At 39.6% G+C, this 18,276-nt stretch overlaps 1 protein-coding gene and 1 long non-coding RNA gene across 10 annotated transcripts in view; one reads left to right on the forward strand and one right to left on the reverse strand.

Moving 5' to 3' along the window:
* Nucleotides 1–18,276, forward strand: part of LOC128314889 (uncharacterized) — a 57,276-nt gene that overhangs the window by 36,136 nt on the left and 2,864 nt on the right. Inside the window, exons 1-6 of one of the 5 annotated variants that reach the window (XR_008297099.1) lie at nucleotides 5,901–7,282; nucleotides 8,676–8,828; nucleotides 9,559–9,620; nucleotides 11,191–13,213; nucleotides 14,734–14,851; nucleotides 17,130–17,253. This is a non-coding gene — a long non-coding RNA (uncharacterized LOC128314889). Of the gene's footprint in view, nucleotides 1–5,898; nucleotides 7,283–8,675; nucleotides 13,214–14,733; nucleotides 14,852–17,129; nucleotides 17,254–18,276 lie in introns of those variants that run through there. The other 4 variants (XR_008297098.1, XR_008297097.1, XR_008297095.1 and 1 more) reach the window with 4 other exon arrangements.
* Nucleotides 1–18,276, reverse strand: part of PTPRG (protein tyrosine phosphatase receptor type G) — a 709,728-nt gene that overhangs the window by 9,992 nt on the left and 681,460 nt on the right. For all 5 annotated transcript variants that reach the window (XM_027039123.2, XM_027039124.2, XM_027039122.2 and 2 more), the window contains 7 exons: nucleotides 17,040–17,175; nucleotides 16,322–16,468; nucleotides 13,809–13,902; nucleotides 12,840–12,916; nucleotides 12,223–12,351; nucleotides 8,905–9,051; nucleotides 8,034–8,176 (listed from right to left, as the gene is read on the reverse strand). In XM_027039123.2, the coding sequence (XP_026894924.1) occupies nucleotides 8,034–8,176; nucleotides 8,905–9,051; nucleotides 12,223–12,351; nucleotides 12,840–12,916; nucleotides 13,809–13,902; nucleotides 16,322–16,468; nucleotides 17,040–17,175 (873 nt within the window). The remainder of the gene's footprint in view (nucleotides 1–8,033; nucleotides 8,177–8,904; nucleotides 9,052–12,222; nucleotides 12,352–12,839; nucleotides 12,917–13,808; nucleotides 13,903–16,321; nucleotides 16,469–17,039; nucleotides 17,176–18,276) is intronic.

Below are 18,276 nucleotides of genomic sequence, written 5' to 3' on the forward strand. Positions count from 1 at the left end.
ATGATAGTGAAAGGGTAAAGACTGAAAAAATAGAGGCCATTCTCAGATTAGGAATTAGATAGAATTAGAGGATATTTATTGAGTTTCATGGATTTGCCCTTCAGACTATAAGAACTTGGTGAAAAAGTGATACTAGTAATTTTATAACATATATAAAACAAGAGTAGTGTACAGATTCACTGTTTGCCTTTCTCAAAGGGCCCCATTGAGAGGAATGTTTATTTAGTGCAGTTAAGAAGAAAGCAAAATGTGTTTTCATCTTTCCTTGCCTATACCTCAAAGAAATAGAAGTACTTGAAGTTCCTGATGTACAGTAATGGTAAGTGCTCTATATTCATTTTAAACCACAGTGGGATTCCTTGTATTGTCAGTGTGTATATTACCTCTGCCCACTTAATTATATTTTTTACTCTTCCATATAATTATTGTACCTTCGCTTTTAAGAGGTTTTAACAATCACTTTATTGCTCCCATAAGCATTAAAAAAAAAGTTTTAAAAATCATAACCAAAAATGCAATCCAGAGTTATAACTCTGTCACTATGAAGAAACTAAAGCTTCCCGTAGAAATCATTAGGGCAAAAAGGAAAACAGAGTTAAAGCTTGAATATGCAGTGGTCTGGGGGAATCAAGGCAACATGAAAGCCTTCCACAGCACTTTAAGAAATTAACACTTTGGGGAGTGCCTGCGTGGCTAAGTTGCTTGAGTATCCGACTCTTGATTTCAGGTCAGGTTGTGGTCTCAGGGTTGTAGGACTGAACCCCATACTGGGTTCCTCAGTGAGCCTGGAGACTGTTTGAGATTCTCTCTGTCCCCTCCCCCAATCTCTCTCTAAAATAGTACTTAAAAAAAATTTAAAACTTTGGAAGTGAATGAGAAAATAAAGTAGGGAAACATGGTCTGGAGAACTGAGGGACATGAATGCCAGAGTGCTTCCTGTGACAACCAGTGGGAGGCAGTGTTAACCAGCAGGATTAGATAGATCTGGATCTGACTGCAGTCAGGGCCAGCTTCCTGGCTACGGTCTGACGGGTCTCCTGCTCACAAGAGTCTTGCCCTTAGTTTAATGCTGTGCTGTGGCCATCTGGAACTTTTTTTTACTGAAGTATAGTTGATAGACCGTATTAGTTTCAGGTGTGTAACAATGATTTGACAAGTATATATGTTGTGAAATATTCACCATGATAGTGACCCAAGTTATTACATTATTAAGTATATTTCCTATGCTATACTTGTCATCTCTGTGATTTATTTATAACTGGAAGTCTGTACTTACTAACCCCCTTCACCTATTTCACCCCTCTCCCTACTACTGACAACCACCAGTTTGTTCTGTTTATCTTAGTTTACTTCTGTTCTTTGTTTTTATTTAAGATTCCACATAGAAGTGAAGTCACTTGTATTTGTCTTTATCTGATTACTGCACTTAGCCCGATACCTTCTAGTTCTACCCATGTTGATGTAAAAGGTGATTTCTCTTTTTTTTTTTTTTAATGCCTGAGTAATATTCCATTGTATACATACATCACATTTTCTGTATCCACTCATCTATTTACGGACATTTAGATTTCTTATGTATTAGGACTATTGTAAATACCGCAGCAGTGAACATAGGGGTGCATGCCTCCTTTTCAATTAGTGTTTTTGTTTTCTTCTGATAAATGCCCATAAATGGAATTACTGATCATATGGTATTTCTATTTTTACTTTGTTGAGTAGCTTCGGCGCTGTTTTACATAGTGGCTGCACGGATTTATTTTTTCCATTTCTTCTAGGTTTGTCTAACTTGTTAGCTTAGAATTTTTAATAGTACACTCTCATTATCCTTTGTGTTTCCTTGGTGTTGGCTGTAACTTCTTTTTCATTTGTAATGTTATTTCAGTCTGCTTTCTTTCTTGAGGAGTCTGGTTAAAAGTTTTTTAGTCTTGTTTATCTTTTCAAAGAACCAGGTCTTGGTTTCATTGATTTTTTTTTTTTTTAAGCTTATTTGTTTATTGTGAGAGTGGCAGAGAGAGAAGGGGAGAGCGAGAATCCCAAGCAGGCTCTGTGTTGCCAGTGCAGAGTCCACTGTGGGGCCTCAAACCCATGAACTCATGAGATCATGGCCTGAGCTGAAACCGAGTGGGATGCCTAGCCAACTGAGCCATCCAGGCGCCCCTTCATTGATATTTTCTATGGTTTTTTTAGTCTACGTTTATTTCTACTCTGATCTTTTTTCTTTTCTTTTCCTAAATTTTGGCTCTGTTTGTTCTTCTTTTTCTAGTTCCTTTAGGTTCCTAAGGATAGACTGCTTGAGAGTTTTATTTCTTGAGGTAGGCCTGTATTGCTATAAATTTCCTTCTTAGAACTGCTTTTGCCACATCTCAAAAGATTTTGCGTGTTCATTTGCCTCCAGGTATTTTTTAATTTCCTCTTGGGTTTCTTCATTGAGACATTGGTTGTTTGATAGCATGCTATTTATCCTCCATATATTTGTATTTTTTCCAGGTTTTCTTGTAATTTATTTCTAGTTTCATACTATTATGGTCAGAAAAAATGCTTGATGTGATTTCAGTCTTCTTAAATTTATGGAGATTTGCTTAATGGCCTAATATGTGATCCTGGAGAATAGTCCCATCGGTACTTGAAAAGAATGTGTATTATGCTGTTTTGGATGGAATGTTCTGTATGTATCTGTTAAATCCATCTGGTCTAATGTCTTGTTCAAGGCCAGTGTTTCCTTATTAATTTTCGATCTGGATGATCTATCCATTGACTTAAGTGGGTGTTAAAATTCCCTGCTATTTTCTTACCATCAATTTCCCCCTTTAGATGCTTTGATGTTGGGTGCATAGATATTTACAGTTGTTGTATCCTCTTCTTAGATGGATCCTTTTACCATATGTAATGTCCTGATCTTGTTAAAATTTTTTTTTTTTTTTTTTTTGAGAGAAACAGAGCACATGAGCAGGGGAGGGGCAGAGATAGACAAGGAGAGAGCGAATACCAACCAAGCTATGCACTTGAGTGCAGAGCCTGATCTCACAAACCTTGAGATCATGACCTGAACTGAACAAAGTCAAGAGCCAGACGCTTACCTGACAGAGCCACCCAGGTGCCCCTATTCTTTATTTTAAAGTCCATTTTGTCTGCTGTAAATACTGCTACCCCAGCTTTTTTTTTTTTTTTTCTTTTTTCATTTCTGTGGAATATCTTTTTCCATCCCTTCAGCTTTCAGTCTGTATATCTCTTTAGGGAGTCTTCTGTAGGCAACATCTGGGTCTTGTTTTTTTATCCATTTAATCTATGTCTTTTGATTGGAGCACTTAAACCACTTGAGAGGTATGTACTTTAACTGTCATTTTGTTCATTGTTTTCTGGTTATTTTTGTAGTTCTTCTATGTCTTTTCTTCTCTTGCTCTTCTCCCTTGTGACTGAGGACTTTGTTTAGTGTTATGTGTTGATTTCTTTCTGCTTTTTTATATCTATTATAGGTTTTAGGTTTGTGGTTTCTGTAAGGTTCATATATAACATCCTAAATATATAGCAGTGCATTTTAATGGTTGCTTAAAGTTTCAACACATTCTGAAAACTGCACTTTGACTTATCCTCTCCATGTTATATATATACATATATATATATATATATATATATGTATATATATATGTATGATGTCATTGTACATCTTAAAGGAGTCACAAAATAGACAATTTTTTTTTTAAGATATAATTGATTTTACTGCTTTGGTCTTTTAATCTTATACTAGTTTTAAGATTGATTTACTATGTTGGTTTTACTAGTGAATTTTTTTTTTTTAATAATTTTTTACTTACAGCCTTTTCTTTTCCAAAGGGGAGTCTTTGATTTTCTTCTGAGGCTGGATTAGTGGTGATGAGCTCATTTAATTTTGGTGTGGTAAATGCTGTATCTCTTCTTCAACTGTGAATGGTAACTGGGTATAGTATTCTTGGTTATGGGTTTTTTCCTTTCTACACTTTGAATATATCATGCCACTTCCTTCTGGCTTGCACGTTTCTGATGAAAAATCAGCTGAGAGCTTTCCTTTGTAAATAACTAGTGCTTCTCTCTTGATACTTTTAGAATCCTCGATTTATCTTTATTATTATTATGTGTCTTGCTTTGATTCATCTTGTTTGAGGCTCTCTGCTTCTGGGACTTGGATATGTCTGTTTCCGTCCCCAGGTTAGGGAAGTTTTCTGCTCCTTTCTGTCTCTGTTCTCTTTGTGGGACCCCGATACCAGTAATGTTAGTGTATGTGGACATGCTGTTGATTTCCTCTAGTGTATTTTTCATTTCAGTTATTGGTTCTTTTTTGTATTTTTTCTTTCTTTGTTGAGGTTCTGAGTACATCCATTCTTCTCTCAAGTCTGGTGAGCAACTTTATGACCATCACTTCGAACTTCTCATCTGGAAATTCTTACTTTTTCCATAGGGCTCCATAAGTTATGTAGCTGGTCCTGGCTCTGACACTAACTATATATGTGTACGCAGGCCATTAGCTTCACACTACCTATTTTTTTCTTATGTGAAGAAGGGATCCCAAAATTACCCTCTTAGTGGGGTAGTGGTAAGGTTCAAAGGAAAACCAGAATTATTTCTGGGGGTCTTTGCAGCAGTGGGTATAGAAAGCAGTCCATATATTTATGCATCTCCTATGGAGTATCTCAGGATCAAATTAAAAGATTACTGGTGATACTCAAAGAGCTCTTGCTTATTTGGGCTATAGCCCCTCTATTTATCGTATGAAAAATTAGAACTGAGAAAATGTCAAAACACAAGGCCATGCAAGCACCTGTTACAGAAGCTGTCAAGAGTGCGAATGAACAAAGCAAATGGTATCTTTGTATTATTATGAAAATGGTTTTGACTTTTTGAATTCCCCAGAAGGGCCTCCTTCCCAACCAGCAGCCCTTGGATCATTCTTTGAGAATTATTAATCAAATTAGCCTTCTATGGTATCTAATAGGACGATAGAGCTAGATGCAGAGTGAATAACTATTTGCACAAGAAACTGTTTTTCTGTGAATGAATGTCTCTAATCTATTGTCCCACAAGATGGTAAAAACTGTGCTTATGTTCTAATCCTCTTCTGTCGGAAGGAACATAGGGTCTGCTTAAAAACTTTGACAGTAATGCTACAGATCAGCCTCTGAATCTTGAATACAGGATGCTGTGAATAAAGCAGTTTGCCTTTATAAGCGGTGCTTGTGTTCAGATACAATCAGTTTACTTTTGGGCGAGGAATTTTATCCTTAGATCATTTTTCTAGGAACTTCGTCCACCTCATAACACGGCTGACAGCCCTGAGAGTAGGTGTTAAGAGATCTCTGTGAAGACCAGGTAAATATCTAGTTTGTGCATTCAAAGTTCAACTCTTTGACTTAAGTGCAAACACTTGGGCCTCCAAGCCTGCTCACTGAAACATTTTTAAGCAAGTAAGATGATGATAAAACAAAACGCAAAGCACAGGGCTCTCTGGGAAAGGTTCACACTAAGGATATTGTATGTATGTATCCTTCATTTGTAGGTCATCATAATCCGAAGCACGGAACCTGCTATGTGCCAGGCATTAAGCTTCACTCTGTAGAGACTGGGACAAATAAGTTATCACTGCCAGTGTCAGCAGTGTAGGGGGGTGACAGTCCTGTGAACAAGTGGGTGCAACATGATGTGATACACAAGAACAGCACAGCTAAGAATGTGATGTCTGTCAGTGATTTTAAATGATTACCTCTAGGGGCGCCCGGGTGGCTTGGTCAGTTCAGCGTCTGAGTCTTGATTTCGGCTCGGGTCAGGATCTCCCTGTTCCCGAGATTGAGCCTGGCATCGGGCTCTGTGCTGACATGAGCCTGCTTGGGATTCTCTCTCTCCCTGCACTCCCAACACCCGCCCCCCCGGCCGTCTCTCAAAATAAATATTTTTAAAAGATAAATGATGACCACTGGGATGAGTCACCAATAGTTTCAAGGAGAATGACTTCTGAAGTGTCTGTTGACTGACAGAGCACTCAAAGGAAGTAGCATTTGCAGGGGCAAGGTGGTCTACAGGAAGGAGTGGACTGAGGACTAGGATGACAGCTGCATGAGTAAACTTTGGCCGGACTGCAAAGGAATTTGGAAAGTGTACTGAAAGAATGGGTGACATCAGTAAGACTCGTGGCCAGTTGGATGTGGAGGTGAAGGGACACACAAAAAGGGCTCTGCTTTGCACAACTCAGTGGCTGGAGGCAGGCTGCGAGGACGAGTTTGGTCTTAGACATGCTAAATTAGAGGTGTCTGTCAGCCACCAGGAAGGGATACTACGAGGCACAAAAAGTAGGTAAGATGGAAACTGAAAGGTAACTGGTGTTCACAAGATTGTATTACTGCTAGCAGGTGTTTAAATAGTTCAAATTTGCTTGAGTAATGTGGAAAAGTAATTTCTCTGGAATCCCTTATCTCCTAAAGAGTGGATACAGGAACACATGTCTTTAGGAGGTTTTTAATCTAGCTCACCTACATGGTATGTGCTGATCTAGTTCAGAATTAATTTACTCTTTTCTTGTGTGGGCCTGCGAACTACATTTGATTAATTTCAGAGGTGACATATTCAGCATGAGGCATAAAATAAAAGTCACTGAGTAAGACAATATATCCCCAAACTGAATCTAGACAAAAGAATCAAACAGTTCTTTTTAAATGACGTACCAAGTTCCTGTTTTTTCTCTTTCCCTCATCCCTTACCCATGAAATGTCAGTTTAGTTCCATTACCAACTTGAGTACAAAATAACAGCAAAATCATAGACCTGGGCAGCAACATTAGAATTCAGGCTGAATTCATAGCAGCTGGCAGACCCCAAAGGTATTTGAAAAGCCAATACAGATTAGTGGGGAAAAAAATCTCTAGAAGCAGCCTTAATTTTATACTATAACTGCATACCCTAAATTTTCATAGACCTGTAACGGCTGCCCAGTTACTTTGAAACAGTCATTATTTCCTAAAACAAACTCCAGAAAACTCTTTGGAAGCAGCCATTAATATGGCTTTCTTCAAATAAGAGAGAACCATGATTTGAGGTACAGGTGTTGACCTAAACTGGAAGTCTGTGGTCACTTCATATTGCAGAAAAAATTGAAAGACTTAACCATAAGCTTTACTTTCAAATTGATTAGTATCTATGCTTCCAGAGTGGCTGCTGATTTAATGAATGTAACGGATGCACTGAGGATTTGCTGACGAAAGGAGCTACCTTGGAAATAAAACAGAAATGAAGATATCTAATTGGTGCCACATTAGCTAAAGGTCTGTGAGATTCTGAACAATCTGGAATTACACAAGTGATTTACAGGTCGATGCCAGTCATTACGTTTGACCCCAAATATTCATATACCATAAAGTTTACCTATGATCCTTTCTACTTTAGTAAGAAGGAAAGTATCTAGGTTTGAATACCATGTCCAAACAGACTGCAGACTCTAAATTTATCATTAATAAGTAACTTTCTCACTCCTAATCAATGAAACCATATTTAAAAATTTTTCTTCTAGGGGCACCTGGGTGGCTCAGCTGGTTGAGTGTCGGGCTCTGGGCTGACAGTGTGGAGCCTGCTTGGGATTCTCTGCCCTGCCCCCAACTTGGGTGTGCGTGCTCTCTCAAAACAAACAAACAAACATCCTTCTAAAAAAAATTAAAAGTCTTCTTTCCTAATAATTTTTGCTGAAATTCAGTGTAGGGTATAAAAATAATTGTGTAAATAATGGAAATAATAATTTAAAATTGTTTTTGAAACATAAAACCTCAGAAAGCTTTCAAGTGTACTTTTGTAGGCTGGTATAGTGCTTTCACCTTTCTAGAACATACACTCCAGGAGTACCTGAAGCCTTGGAAGGGTGGGACACATTAAAACTCAAACAGATCTACAACCTGCCCCTGTAGACACTGGAAAAAACTCAGAATGGTCACAAGCAGATAGAGTCTGTCTTTGCCTTTCTACTCCTATAGCAATTCCACAAGAAACATGTTTGAATTTTAAAATTAAGAAATAGATACATACTCATCATGAACAATGGTGGGGCCGTCCCTTGTTAAGGCCTCTTCCTTGATGACATTGATAAGTTCGAAAGTACTGCTGATGGGGGCATCTGGGTTAGGCCATTTGGGACACTGGAAGTGCCGAACTTCTAGGACATAGTCATCCTGTAACCAATACAACAGAAGTCACAGCCCAGCCCATTAGATCTGTAATCTAATGACTAGAACTTGTTCCTGAGATAGCATAGAATTGAAGAATGCCCCGTTAACCAAAATGGGGCTGGTAAGAAGAAAAATAGTAGGGAGGCCTGCCTGCCATTAAAAAATGACCAGGTCATGTTAGTGAAACAGTAAAATTCTGTTTCATTCAGGTGACAGAATTGCAAGTGCCAATAAATTATGAGACTTTGTATCCTACTCTGTCTTATCTATAAATGGAAAGGAAAAAAATGAGAGGTTAAATCATCATTTAAGTTATAATAACTTATCCTCCTCGTCCTTTCATATCCACCCCATAAGAAGGCAGTTGTTACACATCAAAATGTCGTTTACTAAAAAACAAAAAAAACAAAAAAAAAATCTTATCATCTGCAACACATTGCAATGTTTACATTTCTGGTGGCAAAGAAAATACTGAGCTCTAGTATATTGCTTTTATAATTAGGTCAACAGACCTATTTGTATGCATGCTCAATCAGAGGAACGGTTACATTTCATCTACCCAGCTGGAAAAAGCAAATATTTGAAGGAAGGAAAAAGGGAAGTGTACGTATTTATAATGAAGTCATACTCAAATGCCTGGGCCCGACTTGAGGTGGTAAGTTACTCTGTTATTACTTGGATGATGCAGGGCCCAGGTAGGGCTGTGACTGAGAAAGGCAGCTTTAGGTTACCTGTGTGGCTTCAAGGATAAAGTCATGGATGATAATTTGTTCTTCATTTGAGAGGCACAGTCTGTCTTTGCTGATAAGGGTGACGGTAAAGGCCTCACAGTTCATGGATTCTTCTCGACTTGGCCAGTATACAAACTCATCTTCTGCCTGTGGGAACCGCCCCCAAAGAAAAAATTCCTCTGCAGTGCTGTCAAACATTTGTTTTTGAATTTTCTTGCAAATTGATGTATCCTGTCTGTCATTTCCCATACCTCCCGAGTCACCTTTTAACTTGGGCACATAGAATTACATCCCCCTCTAATCATCCCAAGTTCAGTGGTCACTGTAAATTGTAATTGATAATAACCGTATTCTAGACTTGCCTCCCTACATCACTGTAACAACCAAAAATGCTCCCCCTAGAGGGGACATATTAAAATTAATCGACTTGGATCCTGTCTTGTTTACTATGATGTATTATTACAGAATATCTCTCAACTGGGGCTAATATATTATTTCACAATTGCTTAAGCAACGAAGACATCCTAGTTGTTACTTCCTGTGGCTTAACATTTCTACAGTTGATTAGCATTTTGCATAGGGATTTCATAAACGTGGTCTTAATTTTTACAATATACTAGGGAGGTGAGGGATTTTTATCATCTGTCTTTACAGACGAGGACATCAAGACTCAGAGAAGCCTGTAAGTTGTCTCAAATCACACTTGCTACTAAATGGTAAGCAACAGAACCTGTCTGGAAAGAGGCTGTGCATAAATAAGCTTATGTTGGTTCTAAGTACAAAGTGCCTTTTCAAAGAAAAGTTAATCTAACCATGTTAGGTGTCAAAAGGAGATTAACACAGAAAAAGGCTTTCAGCCTTGAGTCAGGCAAGCTTTAAATGTTCATCTATTTTAGCATTAAAAATAAATATTCAGGCTCTTTACTTGAATTCCATCCCTGAAAACTGCAGAGGCCGAAGAAAAAGTGAAGAGATGTAGAGGTGGGAGTCTTTGTGAGAAATACAACGATTAGGGTAAGACCCCTGACCCCCCCATCCCTCTTTTTCTCATCAGTCCAAATGGCAAACTCTGCTTTGCCTGGAATAGCTACACTTCCATGGGCATTTGCCTGAAAATGCTTAGATACTACTAGTGAAGTCAGAAATAATTCTGAATAATGTTCAAAACAAAGAAGGTTTTGTTTAATCTTACATTGTTGCATCAGAAATGAGCCAACAGTCCAATAAGACTTATCACCCTTTCAAGTTTCAATATAGCTTATTGCCAAGTACATTTTTATTTTTAAAGCTCAGCATAAGGGGAAACAGATTAGCAATTGGGTTTAGGCTATACAAAAGACAGTCTGTAACTGTCAGGGGTTTTAATACATTTTGTCCAAGGAAATGGAAGTTAAGACCCTTCTAACAGATACTAAAGATGTAAGGTAATAATGGACAAGGCCTATAAATTTAACCAGTGCGCAGAGATTAAACACGGGATTTAGGATTGAATAAATTAATCTGGGCCTTAATTTCCATATCTGAAAAGTGGGAATAACATTATGTACCTGTAAGACATTAACTTGAATAGTAAATTATCAAATTGGCCTAATGACTGCCAAGGGGATTTTAATAAGCAAACACACACACACACACCAAAACATCTGACTACAGAAAGCAAATTAGGGAGAAACTGATCATCTTCAAATGCTCTGAAAAATACATGCTACTTCTTAATTCAGTAGGACCTCTGGTCTCATGGTTATTTTGCTTACAAATACATTTGTAGATCAAAGATGCCTAGGCATATCTAGAACAGTGCATTCTGACCTAGGAACCCGTGACTTTGGGCTAGTCACAGAATCATGGTCTTGTAAAATTATAGCAGTAAGAAATAAAGCAAACAAAGAGAATCGGCAGACATTTTTTAGGGAAAAATGTGCACTGACTTTCGACCCCAGAGCTGAGAAGGCAGACATTCAGGATTCTAGCCCGGTCTCCCTCAGCCCGAGGTGACCTGTTCCAGGGCAGTCCTGTGTCCTCACTGTCTGCATAACACGCGTGGACTCTGTTGGTCCAGCCTCCCCATACAAACGAGCCTGTGGGTAGAGGCTTTTGGTGACTGTCCTGTGATCAGTGACAATACCAAAACACTGACTCATCCAACAAATGAACGTTTTAACAACCCTAAATGCCTCCAATTTCCACACGCCAAACAGAATAGACCCCTATTGCCAGCTAATTTGAAAATTTACACTCCAGTTTTGAGTTGAAGATTCTCAATTTTGTTGCCATTCTCTCCTACAGAAGCAGTCTTGGTATTCTGAAACTGGAGCAAAATGCGACAAAGTGAACTTCCTACTGACTGGGCACGCAGTCAAATGCATGTCGTCAAGACTAGGGGTTCAATCACAGGCTGTTCTTTCTCGATGAAAAAATTCACTGATCTGATACTTGTCGAAGCAGCTCCTCATTGTTTCTTATTTCCGTTTTTGTTTTGTGGGCTTACGTGTCCTCATAACTTCTGAAGACCCAACGAAGTCTGCCATTAAGTTTATTTCGCTAAACTTGTTAACTCTTCTTTTATATGGTCTTAGGGACCACAGCAGGGAAGGACTAACAAGAGGAGAAAAGGGCTGTAGCTCAGCCAAGGTCCTAGAAGCACCTTTAAACTGGAACAAAATAGCCTTTCTGTATCTCCTTCCCTGTAATGGATCTGCCTTGCCTAAGGTATGGGGGAAAGATAATGATAATTAGTACTTTAGATACGAATTTTTGGGGGAAGGACTGGGAAAACTTTGCTATGATATTTGTCCCACGCCACATCATAGAAAAGGATTAAAAGGTCACTCCGGTTTAAATCCTGCCTCCAATTATTCATGTATGCCCTTTAGGCAAGTTACTTCCCTCGATTTTCTTCGCTGTTAAATGAGATGATAATAGTATCTATGTCATAAAGTGGTAGAGAGGACTAAACAAGTTAGTACGTGTAAACACAGTTACATAGTTAGATGCTATTTTATTTTTCCCAAGGGACATATAGCAGCTCAGAGGTTAAGATCCTATATTAATGACGTTACTAAAAAAAAAAAAAAAAAAAAAGGCTTTACAAAACCTTCCATGGCCCTGCCATGTACAGCATTAGAGAATCAAGTAATGGAACCGATGGCGACACTTAACTGTGAGACTACAAAAGGAACTTGCTCCAACTTCAAGAAGCGAAGTCTCAATACCCTCCCTAGCACATACAGACAGTGTAGCCCTGTGCTAAGGTATCAAAATGATTTATGCTTCTGGCCTCACAGGCTCATTAATATATAGCAGATGTGCTTTGCTTACCAAGCTCTGGTTGTCTGGCAGCATGACAATGATCTGTGCATTATGATCCCAAATCATTCGCCAGAAATCTTTCGTAGTATGTGGCAGAGGATGCTGGGTTATAATAAATTCATTGCTCCTATAATAGCCCTTCAGTTAGGAAGACGGAAAATCAGCAGTTACAAACATTTTATTCTGACGCCGGGGTAAGTAAAATATGTTCACGAAATAAGACGGCATTGTTTTGACCACACGAAAACAATTGAAAAAGGCAGTCAGTACATTTGGCTAATTTTTAGCTGTATATGCTAACATGTGTAGATATTTTTCGCTCCACATAAATTTCCTCCTAGTTACCCCTGCTGTTTTTACTTAACGGCAATTTCAACATTTATTCAAACGCTAGATGGGTGAAATTAACAATAAAATAATTCCTTAATGAACACTTCTCTTAAAGTATTTTTGTACTCCCACTGGCTAGGAGTCTTTTGTTAGAGGTCTCCGGATACAGAAAGCTAATTTTGATATTACACATCGAGAAATCATTTGAAAAGTGAAATCAGCCACATAGGTGGTATCTGCTCTTTAGCACCTTTTAGTTTAATTGAATTTATTTATAATTAACTGTTGACTCTCACCATGATATAAGAAGCATTAATGTAATCTGTTCCTTTCATTCCAGGCAATGGTGCAAGACCCACTCGAGCACGCTCGGCTATGGTATGGAAACAAAACAAAAACGCCACGTTTGCCTTATTATACACACAGAACGCATAGTGCTTTCTGAGATTCACTCGGTGCATCACCTATTCCCCTGGATCCCCTTTCAGGTTAAAACTTACCTATATTTTTAACTAAGCTCAAGTGTTCTCCGCTAAGGAGAATGTCAGTGGAATTTTGCTGCACAGTCCCAGGAGGGCAGAGGCAACGTAGGAATCAAATTTTACTGTGGGAGAGGTTTTCACAGCAGAGCATGAAAAGAACACTCTGTGCAGAGATGACAGGATTTCAGGTAATTTTTAGCCCCGGTTTGATATTCTTTCCATTATACCCACACGTTGTACTTCTGCTGTTTTGCCATAGCCTTATCCGTATCTTTCTCCTGGCAAAGGGCTTAGAAAACAGTGGCCTTTGTCAAGGAAAGATCATCTTTCCAGCGATCAGCCACGCCCGTGTCTCAGCACACACATAGCATCCTCTGCCGTGTCCCAAGCTATGGATACAAAGGGCCCCATCTGCATAGTGCCTTGACCTCAATAGCCAGGATAATGTAATAATGTATTCCGGTTGGACGGATTCGTCAGAGATCCTTAAGCTTTCTAGGAGTATTCATGCCACAGTGATAATGGCTTTCTTCATTTTTTTAGTTAGGATGTGGAAGTCCCACAACTCTGGGCTTTCGAGGTGAACCGAAGCTAGACTTCACGTGGCACCGAGGCAGCCGTTCGCTGGCACTGACAGCCGCCCCTGCTAGTCTGATCAATGTGCCTGAATCTTCCTGCCAGAACTCTTCCCCTTGGTAGTAGCTGCCTCTTTACAGAATACATAAAATGCGATGAAAAAATACTAACACATTCCACCAAGTCAAATGGATTTTAAGATCTTACATGGCACGACCGAAGAGTTTCTGTTCTTCTCTTTGTTACACTCTTTCTGAGCACTAAAGCATTCCACATACTTCGCATTACATTGCGTGACCAGCTGAAAGAAAAGTAACGCTTTAGTCTTCATTCAAAGGTGTAACTGTGGACGTGTTAACTGACCGTAACATGACAATCATTTCATAATATAATGCAGGCATCCAGTCATTCCTTTCTACACCTTAAATGTGTACAGTGTTATATAGCATTTGAATGTCAGAAGAGCTGGAAAACAACAAACCAATGAAACAGAAATTACAATTGACAGCATTTGCTTGATGATCTGGCGAAAAAGGTCCATCAATAATCAGATTACTCAAGAAAAAAAACCATTTTTTCTACCTCAAAGAACGCATTGCTGTGTTTCAGTAGTGGTTACTTCTGTCCATTCCCTTGGTGATGTGCACACCTGTCTCATTTCTACTATCAGGCCACAGGCTTCTGGTAACAGGTTCTGTGTGAGTAGTAGATGTTTACTGAATCAATGTAGACTTTCTGGCTGACAGTGTCACTGATTTTTGGAAGTTCCCCTCTGTAATTTCTCACAGGCACATGAGATTTGGGTGGGCCTACACTAGAAAAGACTGCTATATGGTCATAAGAGCTAACCGTGTTTCTTGAACCTAACTCACTAGGTTCTCAGTACATTTCTGTTGAACTAAACTAACATTGTTCTAAGGCCATTATAAGTAATTAGCCCAGAAGTTTGGTTATTCTTCCTGTTCTTATATAGCTTGGTTGAACACTTTGTCAATCCCCTTTTTTTTGGAGGGCTGGGGTATTTATCTTAATGGAACATATGGGAATGGCCTCCATCAAATGCTTTAGGACTATTGTCAAGGGCCCTGGATGTAGTTTTCAAGTTTCTGATACCTGTTTTTTTTTTCTCAAGTTCTCAAGTGATTAGTGCTTACGAAAGAACCAATGACTTGGTTTCCAATGGAATGGGAAGATTTCTTGGATGAATTTTTTTAAAGTAGGTGGAAACAAATATTGCAGGAATAGAAAAGGTAGGATTTAAGAAATGTTGGCACTTATTTATTTTTATTAAAAAATGGTTTTTTTGATGTTTGTTTATTTTGGAAGAAGAAACAAACAGAGCATGAGTGGGGGAGGGGCAGAGAGAGAGAGGGAGACACAGAATCTGAAGCAGGCTCCAGCCTCTGAGATGTCGGCACAGAGCCCGATGTGGGGCTCGAACCCATAAACCACCAGATCATGACCTGAGCCGGAGTGGGAGGCTTAACCAACTGAGCCACCCAGGTGCCCCGTGCCCTTAAATTTTTTAAGAATTAATTTTAAACATTGAAAACGAGCTACTACGTGTCCTCATTATTAATGACCTCAAATGGTTTTTAGAATAGTTAGGATGATATAAAAGGAGAGCCAGAAATTTGAAATTGTTATGGAATGAAAAATAAGATTAATTTTGCTGGTTACTCTGCTTGACAATCTCAAACGATGGTTTCAGAATCTATGGAAAGTTTTTTTTTTTTTTACGTTTATTTTTATTTATGTGTAGACAGAGATACAGAGCAAATGGGAAAGGGGGCAAAGAAAGAGGGAGACAGAATCCCAAGCATGCTCCACATTGTCAGCGCAGAGCCTGATAGGCGGCTCAAACTCACCAACTGTGAGATCATGACCTGAGCTGAAATCAAGAGTTGAACACTTAACCAACTGAGCCATCCAGGCACCCCAAATCCATGGAAAGTTTTATCATGAAAACTAAAATTGCACAGATTCACCTCATTCTTTCCATTTTGATACAAAATGAGAAATTACATATAGAATTATGCAAAAAAAGGAATTTAAAAGACTAATGAGAGACATATATAGAAGAATGTGGAAGGACAGTGTTTGAAAGTTAGAATAAAAGACTGAGGTCTTACGATCTTAATTACTTTAAGGTCCTAATAGTCTGGTTTTTCACCTTTTCCTCAGTCAATTCCATATTAACTTTACCTACCTGTAAACTTCACGCCTCTATCCAAGCAAAAGAATAATCCTTTGGGGAAAGCTAACTTCTCTCTAGTATTCCTTAGTAACTTTTTCAGTTTCTGGATTATCTGATAGTCTTTCAGATAGCTTTATTTTGGGGACAGTGTGCCAACAAATAGTCATTCTTAATAAGGGTAAGATAGATTAATTCAAAAAGAATACAGAAGATATTTTTGGGCCTGGAGTGATTGACTCTTGAGTATTAGGTCTTTGTGGCCAAGGGCTGCTCATGTTTACACTCAGATCAAATCCTAAGTTGCTCAGAAGGAAATCTAGCACTGCACTGTCTACTTGGATACCAACAATTCATACACAGGTCAAAACTATTTCCTTCCTATTACATTTGAAGAATACAGATGATAATCCCTTTTGGTCCATACATTCATGGAAAAAAGACATGACTCCCATATTGAAGATGTTTCTTTACTTCTTGGTTTGTTTGTTTGTTTTTTAACCCAAGAAATTTATTCGGAACACACCTTGAATTGTTTTTCCAGCCGCGTCTTTCCTCCTACTCCTGGTATGAGGATGCTGTTAACATAGCTATGCAGCTGATTTGAAGATACTTCAGTCTCCTTTCCTAGAATGGCTTCCAACAAGGCATCGTGGATGAAAATGTACTGCTCCTGTAAGGGACAGTATAGGTCATCACTGAGAAGAGCTGGTAAGGGGTAGCCGCCTCGATCCGTCAGGCAATCGACCTCGGAGCAACTCTTCTAACAGGGACCTCCCTATAAATTCCTCCTGCACTTACCGCTAGGTGGCCTGCTCCATTTCTTACTGGTTTATCCCTTATTACTTATTTTAGGGTCAAGACTGTGTTTTCCATACTAGGCCCAAAACAGTAGGTTCAAGGGAGCATGCAATGGAGAAATGTGTTTAATGATCACCTTTTAGAACCATTCTACTTCTCACGCCAGACTGCATGTTTAGTTCCCCACGGCATCAAACACAGCACTAGATACAGCTGTGTCTGCTTCCTGAGTGCTGGTGTAGTTCCTGAGAAAGCCACACGTGAGCGCCACCCAGAAATGGGAAACTGAGCCAATGAGTAGTATCATGGTCAGGACGTCTTCCAATACAAACCTGTAAATGCCTTCAAGCCCCACGAGAGGAATTTGCCTCCTTGGAATCATTTAACTTTCAGTTACGGCATGTGCTAGAAATCTCGTGAGAGCACCTGAAGGTGCCCCTTACCTCAGTCTGGACGAGGTAGTTACGCTGTGTCCTGATATGCTTCAGGAATCCAAGGACGTTAACTGTGCTTTTGTCTTTTATCTGTTGCAGCATGCTGTCTATTACAATGTAGGTGCCTGTCCTGCCCACACCAGCGCTAGAAGAAATGAGGACACCCAACTAGGACGGTCATTCGTTTAACAGTAACCTGGAAAAGTTACCATCTAAATACTGAGTGAGCGGAGAAATAACCTTGCCATTTAGATAACCTAGTAGAGTTGACACAAGTTATTCGTTGTGGACAGCATCCAAAAACTACATTAGGACATTTCCCACCTCAGGAGTCTTGATGGGGAGAAGAGACAGCCTTTATAAAAAGGCTGCATTATGTATTTGCTTTCTCAGCCTCACTTGCAGCTCAAGCAAAGGATGTTCAGTCGGGGATCTGCGAGGGACAGAGAGTGGCCCCTCTCAGCAGAGCTGTCCCCACACCAGAACTGTGTCCGCTGAGGCCCCAGGTAGGGAGTTATGTCCTTGGTGTCTAAGTTCACGCCTGCTCTTCCAACTCCCCGTAATTCTGGAAGCACCCATTATCTTTTCATCTTTTTAATGTTCACTTATTTTTGATGAAGAGAGCACAAGTGGGGGAGGGACACAGAGAGAGGGAGACACAGAACCCGCAGCAGGCTTCAGGCTGGGAACTGTCCGCACAGAGCCCGACCCGGGGCTCGAACCCACAAACCGTGAGATTGTGACCTGAGCTTGAAGGTCAGACACTCAACCGACTGAGCCACCCAGGTGCCCCACCCACTATCCTTTCATTAAGCCCCCTTTCTGCACACCTCCCTAGTCTGCGCAGTATTAGAAAGTTCCTACCTAAAGGGGTGCCTTAGAATGGCACACCTGGAAAATGTGGCCTCTTTTATTCACATTTCCTAATTGTTATCAGAAAAACAACACTAAGGAGGATCAGAGTTCTGATTAACAAGCTGCTTCTGTCAGAACCGCCTCTCCCCGCCCCCGCCGTGGGTTCCCCATCTCACACAACTCCACTGATACCCGAGCTCTTTGACAGACTTTCGTCCGTTTTAGTGATTCCTCACTGGGTTAAGTGAAAAATGTAGTTTTCACGGGGTTTTAAACAGGAGATGGGTTCCAACATCTGCAAAGGACTTGCTTTGTGAGCGCATGTAATTAACAACAGCCCAGAAGAAATGCTTAGCTGCATGGCATTTTCTAACTCGCAGAATAAGCAGCA

The sequence above is a fragment of the Acinonyx jubatus genome, chromosome A2 (genome assembly GCF_027475565.1).
Source record: "Acinonyx jubatus isolate Ajub_Pintada_27869175 chromosome A2, VMU_Ajub_asm_v1.0, whole genome shotgun sequence".
In the NCBI taxonomy this organism is placed as follows: domain Eukaryota; kingdom Metazoa; phylum Chordata; class Mammalia; order Carnivora; family Felidae; genus Acinonyx; species Acinonyx jubatus.